This window comes from Lepisosteus platostomus, chromosome 11, assembly GCF_059453375.1.
Source record: "Lepisosteus platostomus isolate fLepPlt1 chromosome 11, fLepPlt1.hap1, whole genome shotgun sequence".
Taxonomy (NCBI): Eukaryota; Metazoa; Chordata; class Actinopteri; order Semionotiformes; family Lepisosteidae; genus Lepisosteus; species Lepisosteus platostomus.
The window spans coordinates 37,956,737-37,971,209 of record NC_142621.1 but is presented as its reverse complement, the minus strand read 5'-3'; the positions used below and the strand labels follow the sequence as shown (position 1 = coordinate 37,971,209).

Sequence of the window (14,473 nt, the reverse complement as noted above, 5' to 3'; positions counted from 1 at the left end):
CAGCAAAACCAATGTTTACGCTATGTCAATGACCCAATAAATACACAGAATCACTTTATTTCCTTTACACTAATCCCAATTATTTTGGATATCAATCCCAACATTTTTTGTATTTCGTGGAAGTACATTTAAAACGAAGAGGAGGAGGTACTTCTTTACCCAAAGGGATGTGGTAGTGTGGAATAAGCTACCTCGCCATGTGGCTGTAGCAAATACTTTATCTTCTTTCAAGTAATGCCTAGGTGAAATTACTAAATAAAGCTACTCACTACCAAATGTGCCAGATGGGCCAAAAGACATCCTCTTATTTGTAACTTACATTCTTCATAATTCTTATTCTTTTGATGTTCAATTGGTGCTACCCACTTGCATTCCTTACTTTGACAAAAAGGTGGGGCTATATAAATAAAGAAACAAAAAAACTGTACTACAAGAAGAATTATATATATTTATACTATATCCTAAAGGGAAAAAAAAAAGAAAATGTGGTCATAAGACAGTTATTAAAACTAAGACATAAAAAGTTACAAACCAGAACAGGCCCATCATGTTGGCTTGATTGCTAGTAGCTTAATCCTTAAATGTTACACTGCATTCCTAGGATGGGATTTGGCTCTTGAAATTACCTAAAGTATGGATTTTGTGTGCTAACATGCACATATCACATCCAATTTTTACACTAAAGGACAAGAGTGGTGTTTAGACTGCATGACTTAAAAGTGTCAATCTCAAGCTTTTTCATGCTCATCATTGCTTAAATATACCATGTAAATCAGAGGCAGCATTATGCTTCAATCTATCAGCATTTTAACACTCAAAATGCCTTTGGGGCACTACAGTGGTGCAGTGGTTAGGTGTCTTGCAATGCTGGGGCCCTGGGTTTAATGCCTGGGGTGTTAGTATTTTCTTCCTGTGTTTGTGTGGGTTTCCTCCAGGTACATATTGACTGCCTTGCACCTAAGTGTCCACTCTGACCCTGCACATTATAAAAACAAAAGAAAATGACTGGATAGATAGATACGTCCCCTACAGAAATAAAAATGTAATTGCCAAATAAACAGTACACTGTAAACAGAAAAATGAATGGTTTATGGAAGTACAGTGTCATATCCACCATACACACTGCCAAAATAGTTTGGCATCCCAAAGAATGACTTCAAATCAAATTCTTAATTGATATAAAAATAAATTAAGAAAGCAGGTGTAAATGTGGTTTGTAAACTTTTTAAAAAACTTCAAATTTTTAAACAAATGTGACTTTCTGTAAATTTTTAAGGAAAACTAAATTTTCATTAAATCATGTAAATGCATTTGCATGGAAATACTGTAGACGTCAGTTCTCTAAATACCACATCCTAGAAGATGAAACACTTTTCAGCATTTGTTGTGCTTTTACCAGATTCATGTTTTTCACACGGTTTTATTTTAGCATCCTAGCATTCTTCTCTTTTTTGTGTGGAATACTGAATCCATACTGACCTCTATTCTGCTTTGCACCTCCCACTTTTACTAAAGTAGGTTCTTTACAGAAACATTTTCCCCAGTGCACTTCTTACATAAAAAGAAGGAATTTGTGGCTGCCATGTGTGACACATTGCAAAGTACAAAAACTGCCCACTGGCAAAAATTGGCTTTCACCAAGAGTCGAGGGTCCATCTGTATTAAAACATCCACTCTGTTCCTTGCGCCAATAAAAAGTCTCCATTGTGCTCTCACCACCAGTCCTGGTAGTAACTGACCAGAGAAAACAAGCATTTCTCCTCAGCAGGCACCAGACAGTTATGGTTGTATAGCCAATGAGTTTAAAAATTGCACTGGAGGGAATCTGTAGCTGGAAGATTTGTACAGGCAATGGAAGCAATCTCCCTGCTTTGTTGACTGATCCAATAAGGGTTCCAATCAATGCCAGTAAATTAAGAAAAATTGTCAGTATTCACAATCCTCCCTTTTCCCCGAAGTATGGTGCGATCAGCTTTAATACTTCATCCAGTCTCTGACCTGTTGAGTGACTTTAATCTTTTCCAAGGTGGAAGAAACCATCTGCAAACTGCTTCAAACCAAAAGTTAATTAAAATTTGTCAGATGTGTTTCTCATACACTGTGCCTAATGATATAATGTTTTTGCAAATTAGCTTTTTTTTTTTACATAGAATTTCGCTAAATCAATTCTATGGCATTGTTTCAGTAAAAAATGAATTCATCATTGCACAGGCCAAAGCTTTATAAGTAAATAGCTCAACCACAATATAATCTGTGGGTAAACAGGACAGCAATAAATGCAAGCAATTCTTTGGGGGATACATTCCACATTTTGTATTAACCTTGCCTCCCCTACAATAACAGTTAAAGGTAACATTCACATATTAAACAAACAAAGCAAGTGCTTTGAGACATCAAGAGCCAAAATCTAATCATATTCTCATATTAATGAGAAATACAGGTAGCAAGCCTCTGTTAAGCAACAAACTACTTGTAATATATAAACATTTTTAGACTGGAGGATGAATAATACACAAAAGTTTTTAAAGGCAGTCAAAGTGAAGGCTTTAGCTAGAGGGGATTCTAATTTTATTTTGTGGTTCTCCCTTTCAAATCCCATCAGGGAAATAAACTCATGTATTTACAGTAGGTAGACAAATGAACAGCTTCAACAGATGCAGTGCAATATAAATTTTAAAAGAATCAAAATAAGCTGCTCTGGCAGTTCTAGTTAATTTTGTCTCATTGATTATACATTGGGTGGCACGGTGACAGCCATTACCATTGCTGCCTCTCAGAACTGAGACCCTGGGCTCAAATGCAGATCAGGAGTTTGTTCTCACTGTGCTCTCATGGGTTTCCACTGGATGCTCTGGTTTCTTCGCACAGTCCAAAGACGTACTGGTAGGTTAATTAGCTTCCAGGAAAATTGGCCCTGGTATGAGTGTCTGTGGGTGTACCCTGCAATGGACAAGTATCCCAACCAGGGCGCATCCTACCTTCTGCCTGTGGCTTGCTGGTCTGGTCTGCCTCCGGCTCCTCTGCATCTGTATTGGATAAGTGGTTAGAAAATGGATGGATGTTTCCATCTTAAGATTCAGATCAAAACCTGAAAAGAGGGAGATTTGCCTTGAGAACAAGATTAATTAGGAGCCAGAAGAAGTGAAAGGAAACATTTTTCTTCCCAAAAGTTATTTGGTTTACATTAACGATTTCAGATTTATACTCAAGCTAGTATCATCATCTGTCATGCTTCATTAATTTCTAATTAAGAAAAACAACTAAATAACAGAACGTTGAAAGGCTAGTATATGTCACACTCTCACACAGTTTAATTTCCATCTTATTTGGATTGTTGGCAAAATGTATATCCATTTATATCCATTTCAGGTTGTTCTATCATCCCTAAAGTTTGCATTAAAGACCTTTCATATACTGTAAAGGTATCGGAGCCCTAGGCTGAGCCCTATTACTGCATGAATTGGTTTTAAATATTGCTGGTTTACATAGGAATAAGCTATACATTTATAATAAACATTTGTCTCCTTCTAGATGGAAATAATTCATATTTGTCTCTTTCACATTAGGCATCTTAACTTCACCAATACTCTGCAAGCAGCAAGTTGTTGCCATGGTCAAAGAACACTATAAAAAGCTGCAGTTAATTGCATATACAGTACGTGAGATTGGCCTGAAGTTTGGCCAATTTTTAAATTTACAGAAGGCCGTAAATTCACTGTTTACAGATAATCATCTGTATAAAGTAGACCAAATTTCAAAACCAAGCAACATAAACCAAGCTACGTTACTATTATTTACATGGATTGATAGCAAACGTGCCAAAATCATAATTTTATTGTTAAATTTAACCTCACATTAGGATGACCTGTACTGGCTGAATTATAGAGGGAACTGTATAACTTTCTGCATTTCCTAACTAATACTGATTACCTAGGATTTGTAATATTTTATATATTTCTTTTGTTGTGCAAATTACACACATGGATGCTTGGAGAGGGAAGGTGATACAAATAAATTCAGGATGGGATGAATATATGCCAAATGTAATTTAACATCATCTAGATAAGACAAGTAAATCATATTCTGCAAACAGAATGTAAAAAGTGGAATTTGTTGAATTAAAAACTAATAAATCATACAATCCACTATTACACTAGTTATGCATGAGTTCAATTTTGATTAGAAGAGGAAGATTCAACATACTGTGTAGTAAATGGTGTAGAATGTAAATGTTTATATTGAACAATCAATTGCTTAGAATATATTTTGTACATGTCATAAGGTCTTGATTATAATAAAAACATTATACTCTATGAGTATTTTACAACACAATTAAGTTAAATGCCTTACTCTCACACGTTTATTGAACTGAATTTTATTTTCCTGAAAACAGAACACTTGTTGCAAGCATTCAAAATTCTGAGAGATGTTAAAGTCATCCTATTGGACAGCTTTATGATCAACAGTAAATTTCAGACCTGAGAGCACAAAAGAATATTAGGATGAACCCAGAGTCCATTTAGGACTGCGGAGTAGGTTACCAAAACAAGGGCATCACGTAGAGATGTGTGCAGGAGACTTAATTATCTTCTATTAAACACAAAAGCTAGGATAATAGACTCCATCCATCCATTTTCTAACCACACTATCCCGTTCCAGGTCGCAGGGGATACAGAACCTATCCCCGCTAGCAAAGGGCTCAAGGCAGGGTACAACCTGGAAAGGAAACCAATTCATCACAGGGCACATACATACTCACACCAGGGCCAGTTTTCCCGGAAGCCAAATAACCTATATGTAAAAATGTCTTTGGACTGTGGGAGGAAACTAGATCACCAGGCAAAACCCCCCAAACAAACATGGGGGGAACATATAAACAACATGCAGATAGCTCCCTAGGTCTGGAATTTAACCAAGGGCTCCAGTAAAGTGAGGCAGCAAAGCTAACTGTGCCACCTAGTCACCCTTAAAGGACTCGTCTTATTCTTAATTTAAGTTGGAACAAGTTCAAGCCCAACATTATAAGCAAGTACCTGAGGTCCCAAGTGAATAATTCATAGGTTCCCGAATTCAAGGCTTTCATACCAGGGAATATTGTACTGGGCAGCTCATTGCACAAAAGTGTACAGGAGTGAGTGCATGGAACAATACAGTACCTTTCCTGGCTAAAGCTACATTTTTATGATCTTTCAGGAAAGAGCTGGGAAGAAATATTGGGACTGAGTTTTTCTGGATAACTTTTTAAAAGACATTAATTGATTGTGCTTGTCAATTCTTACCTTGCTTTGAGCTTGAGCACTCAGGACCATCAACAGTCAGACAGGATACAATAAGACATGGCCAGTTTATAGAAACACTTTGCATCTTTAGTTCAGCACGAGAACCCATTATGGATTGGATTTTTGCCTACTTTTCCTTAGTCATTTGGAGATTTTTATTCCCTGGAAAACACTGTGCATACAAAGCAGGGATTTACTTTGTTCCATTTAAGGAACAGCAGCATGGAAATTAGATGAAATTGGATTACATTTTACCCGGCAGTGTGTAGAATGCCTTTGGAAAAGCGTCACACCACACTTTCTTGGAAAAGAAGGCAGTCCTGCTCAGCCCAAGACAACAGACTACATATGAACTAAATGGACCCAAAGTGTTAACAATACTGTGAATAGAAAGGCTTTCTATATTCCCCATTTAATGCATTGCAGAAGTATTCAGATCTTTGCAGTTTTTGCATTTTTCACTTAAAGCTTACAATCATGACAATTTGTTATACCTGTATACACAAACTACTCCACACATTCAAAACAAAGAAAGCAGTACTCTAAATAGATAATGAAAGAAAAGTCATGATTGTATAAGTATTAAAATTATTAAAGTTTACAAAGTTACTTTAACAAGACTTACGATTTGAGTGGTCTCTGTGTGCATCAATAGCGTTTCAGAATAAATATATCTCTGTAAGGTCTCTCAGTCAGGTAGTGAATTTCAAACAGATTCAACCGAGACCAAGGAGCTTTAGGGAAAACATAGGGATAAAGGGGTATAAACGCACAGATCAGAACAAGGGAATAAAACACCTCAACAACCATCAGGTAAGAAAAGAGCTTTTAACGAAGTCAGGCAAGGAGGAAATTAGGGATGCAAATTGAGGTCAACATTGACTTTAAAGGAGCTACAGAGTTGAGTGTCTATGCAGTACCAGTCAAAAGGTTGAGTACACCTGCTTGAAACCAGGTTTTTCCCCATGATTATCTGTATAAACTTATCTATACATACTTATTTAATTATATAGTGTACTTATAAACTTACATTAACTGTATTAAAAATGTTATTTTCAATAAAATAAACACCCAAAGAAAGCAGATTTCAGTCTGAACCCCAGGTTTAGTTACAGTAAAAGTCAGAAATGACTTTTATAATAACATGGTGTTAAAACACTGAAAGAAGTTTAAAATGGTCTTTGTTAGATGTTCTCAGTTAACTAGCATGTTACCTCATTTATATTTTTTCACCAATTGGTAAACAGGTGAGGGTCAACAATTACTATAAATATAGGGAGCATGGGCAAAAGTTTGTAATTCCTGAATGAACATGGCAACATTTACCCAGCAAGCAATGAAAAAAGACCATCTATAATTACTTTAAGAAATGAAGGTCAATCTTTAAGACAGAATTGCAAGAACTTTGCAAGTGTCCGTAACTGCTGTAGCCAAGACTATCAAAACATGAAGAAACTGGCACTCATCAGGACCAAAAAAGGTCAGGCAGGCCAAAGATGACCTCAGGATCAGAGAATACATTCATTAGAGTCACAAGTCTGCAAAACCAGCAACTAACTGCCCCTGAAATAAAAGCTGAGTTCAATGCAGCTAGAAGTACAGATGTTTCAACATCAACCGTTCAGAGTAGGTTGCATGAAGCTGGCCTACCAGGACGAATTGCTGCAAATAAACCATTATTAAGAGCACAGAATAAGAGGAAGAGACTTGGCTGGGCCAGAAAACACAGAGACTGGACCTTTGAGGCCAGCTTCACGCAACCTCCTCTGAATAGTTGATGTTCACCAAAAGTACAGTGCCTTGCGAAAGTATTCGGCCCCCTTGAACTTTTCAACCTTTTGCCACATTTCAGGCTTCAAACATAAAGATATAAATTTTTTATTTTATGTGAAGAATCACCAACAAGTGGGACACAATTGTGAAGTGGAACGAAATCTATTGGATTTTTGAAACTTTTTTAACTAATAAAAAAATGAAAAGTGGGGCGTGCAAAATTATTCGGCCCCTTTACTTTCAGTGCAGCAAACTCACTCCAGAAGTTCAGCGAGGATCTCTGAATGATCCAATGTTGTCCTAAATGACTGATGGTGATAAATAGAATCCACCTGTGTGTAATCAAGTCTCTGTATAAATGCACCTGCTCTGTGATAGTCTCAAGGTTCTGTTGAAAGCGCAGAGAGCATCATGAAGACCAAGGAACACACCAGGCAGGTCCGTAATACTGTTGTGGAGAAGTTTAAAGCCGGATTTGGATACAAAAAGATTTCCCAAGCTTCAAACATCCCAAGGAGCACTGTGCAAGCGATCATCTTGAAATGGAAGGAGTATCAGACCACTGCAAATCTACCAAGACCTGGCCGTCCCTCTAAACTTTCAGCTCAGACAAGGAGAAGACTGATCAGAGATGCAGCCAAGAGGCCCATGATCACTCTGGATGAACTGCAGAGAACTACAGCTGAGGTGGGAGAGTCTGTCCATAGGACAACAATCAGTCTTACACTGCACAAATCTGGCCTTTATGGAAGAGTGGCAAGAAGAAAGCCATTTCTCAAAGATATCCATAAAAAGTCTCGTCTAAAGTTTGCCACAAGCCACCTGGGAGACACCCCAAACATGTGGAAGAAGGTGCTCTGGTCAGATGAAACCAAAATCAAACTTTTTGGCCACAATGCAAAACGATATGTTTGGCGTAAAAGCAACACAGCTCATCACCGTCAACACACCATCCCAACTGTCAAACATGGTGGTGGCAGCATCATGGTTTGGGCCTGCTTTTCTTCAGCAGGGACAGGGAAGATGGTTAAAATTGAGGGGAAGATGGATGCAGCCAAATACAGGACCATTCTGGATGAAAACCTGTTGGAGTCTGCAAAAGACCTGAAACTGGGACGGAGATTTATCTTCCAACAAGACAATGATCCCAAACATACAGCAAAATCTACAAAGGAATGGTTCACAAATAAACGTATCCAGGTGTTTGAATGACCAAGTCAAAGTCCAGACCTGAATCCAATCGAGAATCTGTGGAAAGAGCTGAAAACTGCTGTTCACAAACGCTCTCCATCCAACCTCACTGAGCTCGAGCTGTTTTGCAAGGAAGAATGGGCAAGAATTTCAGTCTCTCGATGTGCAAAACTGATAGAGACATACCCCAAGCGACTTGCAGCTGTAATCGCAGCAAAAGGTGGCTCTACAAAGTATTAACGCAAGGGGGCCGAATAATTTTGCACGCCCCACTTTTCATTTTTTTATTAGTTAAAAAAGTTTCAAAAATCCAATAGATTTCGTTCCACTTCACAATTGTGTCCCACTTGTTGGTGATTCTTCACATAAAATAAAAAATTTATATCTTTATGTTTGAAGCCTGAAATGTGGCAAAAGGTTGAAAAGTTCAAGGGGGCCGAATACTTTCGCAAGGCACTGTAACTTAGCAAACTAGCTGATATGGCAGAGTGGAAAATCCACCTCAGATCCCACATGGAGTTTGCAACAATGCATTTAAGTGACACTGCAAACAATGTTTTGTGGTCACAAAAGATCACAAATATCCTAATTCAGGTGGTAAGGGAAAGTCAAGGCCAGGCCAAGAGCCAAGCAAAAGTCCAGAACCAAAAGTCAGATTAGAAATCAAGATCAGGAAACAGGCCAAAAACCAGAAGGAGTCCAGGGAGTATCCAGCACAGGTAAGATCCAGAACTCTAAATATTGTTACAGTAGTGAAGGAAGAATCAGAAGGGAGAGAGGTTTAAATAGGTTTGGGGAGGGGGCATGTGGTGATGAAGGGACACTAGGCAAGCAGGGATTGGCTATTGCCGTTTAGCTGATCTGCGCCTCTGCTGTACAGAAGACGTAAGCCCTAGAGGTTGATGTGCCCTCTGCTGGTGGGATGCTGGGACTGTAACAAGAATTCTCTTTTGACCCTGCCTAAAAATTATATTTTAATATAATAATGGCGTCACACGTATTACTTGTTGTTGTTTTTTTTTGGTTATATACCCTTGTTTGAGTTGTGCGTGTTTTTATTAACCATGATCTGGATTTAAAAGATGCTTGCCCACTCAGGATCATTAAATAGCGCAGCTGACAGCTAATTCATTGGGTTGTTGGAAAAACCCGAACCATCATGAAAATCATTCTGTCAGGCCTTGTTTGTCTGTTTTTTTATTACGAAGATAGGAACCTGACTTTCTAGAAGGTGCAGAGACTGACACGGAGAAATCAATATCAATATCTTCTTTTCCACTTTTATTTTTAATAAATAAGCTGCGGATTTACTCTACTCGGACCTTAAGCTTAGTTGTTGAAGGCTAACTTGAGAAATGCACGTTTACTGCATGTATTTTAGATATTTTTATGAATTTCCATCATAATCGTGCATTTCAGATATTAATTTAAGTCACTTTCGGGACTTTTATTATAAAAAGCGTTAATCGATTTAGTAGTTTACATTTTGAGATTTTGATGCAATTGTGGAATTTTATGTTTTCATTCTAAAGAGGTTTTAGTTACTATTTTAAGCGTATACTGTATATATATACAGGGAATTTATCAGTGTTCTCTTTTTCTTTTTACTATTGCATGGAGGTTACCTTTCATAAAAAATCCTGTGCAGCACATATGTTTACGTGTTATCACTTTACAATGATACAAAGAAGCTTAAACCTTAGCGGGACGTTAGAAACAGAATAAAATAAGACAAATAATTTAATGAACTGAATATCAGTCATTACCCGTACAATCCTATAATTAACGGGATGCCGGGATAAAGCAATAATTTACTCCATGATTAGGCGCAGTCATTTGAAAAGAGTTGCGCACTAAGGCAAATAAATACTGTCGTTTGTCGAAATCCAGTTTAATAAATTAACTTGATCTTAAATTATCACACAGAAATCTGCAAAACGTTTGATCTGACGGATAAGGGGCCTTCTGCCAAAGTCACTATATGAGAATAAATCCAAGACAGTCCAAGGTGTTAAAGAATATTTTAGTAGGATAGAAAATCCATGAGAATGTAGAGGTCATTGATGGATACCTTATCGTAACCAGGGACTACTCGCGATAACCCTTATGGCAGAAGGATAATGCAGCAAGCTTTCCATGAGTAAGTAGATTCTCTTTTGTCTGTTGGCTAAATTAATCTTACAAAATACAATCACTACTAACGGATAATTAGCGGATTATATTATTAAAATATCAATATTTAACAAAGGACGCACTTCATAAACTGTATTCAGTAGCACTCTGGTCAGACAATGGTATTCAATTTTAAAAATAAAAAGGGATTACAGTTAAAGAAAAAATGTAAAAATATACCCTTTAACATGCATATTTATTTATCAGAGTAATTGCAATAGTAGGTTACTCGTTATCACACTATTTTGCCTACATGCAAACTACGATCTTTTCTATTTAGTGTGAAAAATGATTAGTTATAATATCTGTTGTAACAACATTGCTTTAACAGAGCAGCGCAATTGATTGAATACTGCACAAAAGACAGATCGAAAATAAATGAAACCGAAAACCATAAAAAAATCATTATAAAGATTCAGTACTTCGAGTCACAAGTAAGGAAAGACATGGAATATTCTTAAAAGTTATTTGGCCATAATGCATAATAATGCATTATTTTAAACCTAGCAAAACGTACTGTACGCACACTGTATACGAATAATTCCATTTGACAAACAATATTCAGAAGAGGGTAGCATTATTAAATTAAACGTTACCCATTGTGCAAGTAACTCAGCAGATACATGTATGCTGTCGACTTGTCTATAGCTAATGAGAATAAACAGGTAAGCTATTTATGTTTTTCAGTTACTGTTCTGTCTGAAACTGGCAATGAAGAGTTGGAGGTGACGTCAGATGCAGAGCCGGTGTCTTGTCAGTTTCGCAGACTCGCACACATTGTGTTTAGCCTTATGGATCCCTGCTCGACTTTAGAAACCGCTGCCAAACTCGAACATGAATCAGACCAACTCGGGAAACCTCAGTAGTCCTCACCCCGGATCCGTGGACGAGCTGATCATAACCTCCACATTCGGGACCCTGCTGTCTCTGGTGTACGTGGTGGGGGTGTCCGGCAATGTCTACACACTGGTGGTGATGTGTCATTCCATTCGTTTCGCCGCTTCCATGTACATTTCAATTATCAACCTTGCCCTCGCCGACTTGCTTTACCTGTCCACTATTCCCTTTGTGGTGTGTACCTACTTTCTGAAGGACTGGTACTTTGGGGACGTCGGCTGCCGCATTCTTCTAAGCTTAGACTTACTGACCATGCACGCCAGCATTTTCACCCTGACTGTGATGTGCACTGAGCGTTATTTGGCTGTTACCAAGCCTCTGGACACTGTTAAGCGCTCAAAAGGTTATCGGAAAGCTACCGCTGGTGGAGTGTGGCTGCTTTCTCTGCTCCTGACATTGCCAATGATGATCATGGTTAACCTACAGACGACCAAGAAGGACAACGGGGTGAAAAGAATGTGCGCTCCGACCTGGGGTCCCGAAGCTTACAAGATTTACCTTACAGTTCTTTTCAGTACAAGCATAATGGCACCAGGTGTAATTATAGGCTACCTATATACCAAGCTCGCCCGCACCTACCTGGAGTCCCAGAGAAACTCTGTTACAAACAAGGGACATATAAAGCGCTCACCGAAGCAGAAGGTGCTAATTATGATCTTCACCATTGTGCTCGTGTTCTGGGCTTGCTTTCTGCCTTTTTGGATATGGCAGCTGCTGCCTCTTTACCACAAACCCCTGCGACTACCCTCTCACACCCAGACCTGTATTAATTACTTGGTTGCATGTCTGACTTACAGCAATAGCTGCATTAACCCCTTTTTGTACACGCTGTTGACCAAGAACTACCGGGAATACTTGAAAAACAGACACCGGAGTTTCTACCGCTACACGTCCGCTTTCAAAAAACGACCCCCCAGCTTGCACTCCTCGTGGGGAAAATCTGTCTCCTCTAGTAACCAGTTCGACTTCCCCTCCGAGACTTTTGTAATGGGACAACTGAAGGCGCATTAGTGAACTCCGCTACAGGTGGCTTGGGTGGTGATAGCTGCCTTTACAAGTAAGCTCATTAATTCTCTCCTGCTTATCGAAGAAACGCGTTTTGGTCTGCTATCAAGATAAATTAGCTTCACCAACCAAGTGTATCGAATCATTATGGTAATCATCTTATCCTTCTTCCTCCTTGACCTTCTCCGGAATGTTTGTCCATAAATAATTTAAGTCCTGACTGGGATTTGTGTTTTCCATTTAACTGACGATAAAATAATTATCTCTTGTGGTGAAAATTACACAGCAGACAATTCATAAGCACAAATGTAAGGAAAACATGAATCCAATTAATCAATCTTATTTTAATATCTAAACAAACATCAGGAGTTGAGTATTAATCACACTGTATTAATCCCTAAGAATTCTTATAAGCATTCTTAGATTCATGAAGTATTTGTACAGTGAGTACACATTGCACATGACTGCCATTACAGTGAATTGTGTAGTCTTTATGAATTGTGAACCAATAATGATAATACAATATATTTATTTTTAGATGGCTTCCAAAAGAAAGTCAAGCAATATAAATAGTTTCAGGAGTTATTTTTTTATTTTTCAAAATAAGCATAACGTTACATCCAGTTTTACACATTTCAAGAGTAGTTTGCTGTTATTTTTTGTTTTTATTACTTTAAAGAGGAGCACTTACTGTAGTATAGTGGCAGGTTTAAAAACAGCTTTCAGAAGATTTCAATTACACCAGACATAGCTCTGCAAACTTAATATTGAATTTTTATCCCCACTTCATCCGCCTAAAAGTGCAGAACCAAACAAATGAATATTATTGTTTTCATCTGCCTTTCCTTGTTACATTTGATATGTGTATACTTTGTGTGCATTTTGATGTTTTGGAGATTCATTTTGAATTAATTCTAGTAACAGCAGTGTAGATGTCTCAAGATTAATTATGCAAATTAGCACAGCAATGCCAAATGGCTCCCCTTTCTTTGCATTACCTGCTCAAGAAGGAACAGGTAAAAGCTCATTCCTGCTCATACCCTAACAGCAGAGGATGCAGGCTATAAACTAGAGTACTATGATCACTTATACAGGCTTTGTCCATCATCCTCACAAGAGTCAATACAACTGAAATCTGTAGAAGAGACCTTCTGTAAATCTAATTCACACTAGTAGTTTACTTTGTTTGAACATCAGCACTTACTGTAGTATTTGACATCAAATTGCAATAACAAGATAGTTTGAAATGCTACTGAATTATTTCATTGCAACCCAGCATCTTAAAGTAGAAGATCCAGGACAGGATGGCACAAGTAATGTCTTACTAAAAAATGAATACAAAATCAATGTGATGTTCTTCTATCCATTTATTATCTGCTTTATCAAACACAGCTGGGGCCTAACCCAGTAAGCAATGGGCACAAGGCACGATCCATCCTGGAGGACACCAGTCCAGCATATGACTGACACGCACACCAAGGGCTAATTTTCCTAGAAGCCACTTAACCTACAGTACCTGTTACCAGTGCTCCAGGGGTGCACCCAGAGGAAGCCCACATGAACACAAGGAGAACATACAGTACAAGCTCCACACAGATAGCACCCCAGTTCCAGAACTGAACCCTGGGACTCAGGACTGCAAGGCTATGCTGGCTACTGTGCCATCTTGTCAGTTTTCTTTTTTTTTTGTTTGGGTTCTGAAATTGTTGTAGCCCAACAGCAAGTTTCAATTTGTTTGCCCTTCACGGTGACACTCAAAACACTCAAAACAATAAAAATATAAATCATTCATTGGTTTTAGTATAGTTGTTGGCTTTAAGACCCTCTACCCTTATGAGGACAAGGTTGAGTTGAAGGTTCACTAGGAGGATTCTTTGGCAAACAGTGTATTTGTCAGGTAATTTGGTCTAAATTTATTTTGGAGCTATACAGTATACAGGTATACAGTATATAGAATATGCAATTTAATTCAATATAATGTATACTAATGGAATAAAGAAACGCAACACCTCCTCCTCCACACTCTGGCCCTCCCGTCTGCATGGAACAGGTTGAAGAGTGACCATTAAGAGGACGTCAGCCACTGTTGACGAGTCCATCACAGCCTCTGTCTGGCCCAGGTGAAACGTCTAGGAGGTGTGAGCAGAGGACCTCTA

General features: G+C 38.2%; 1 protein-coding gene across 1 annotated transcript; it reads left to right on the top strand.

Moving 5' to 3' along the window:
* Window positions 1-11,134: 11,134 nt before the first annotated feature.
* Window positions 11,135-14,049, top strand: LOC148652618 (urotensin-2 receptor). The gene has a single exon (XM_088599557.1). The coding sequence runs from the start codon at window positions 11,250-11,252 to the stop codon at window positions 12,321-12,323; it is 1,074 nt and encodes a 357-aa protein (XP_088455683.1). The 5' UTR covers window positions 11,135-11,249; the 3' UTR covers window positions 12,324-14,049.
* The last annotated feature ends 424 nt before the right edge of the window (window positions 14,050-14,473 follow it).

What these genes read in the sequence shown, in the direction of transcription:
- LOC148652618 (XM_088599557.1), top strand. Translation starts at nt 11,250, where the DNA reads ATGAATCAGACCAACTCGGGAAACCTCAGTAGTCCTCACCCCGGATCC.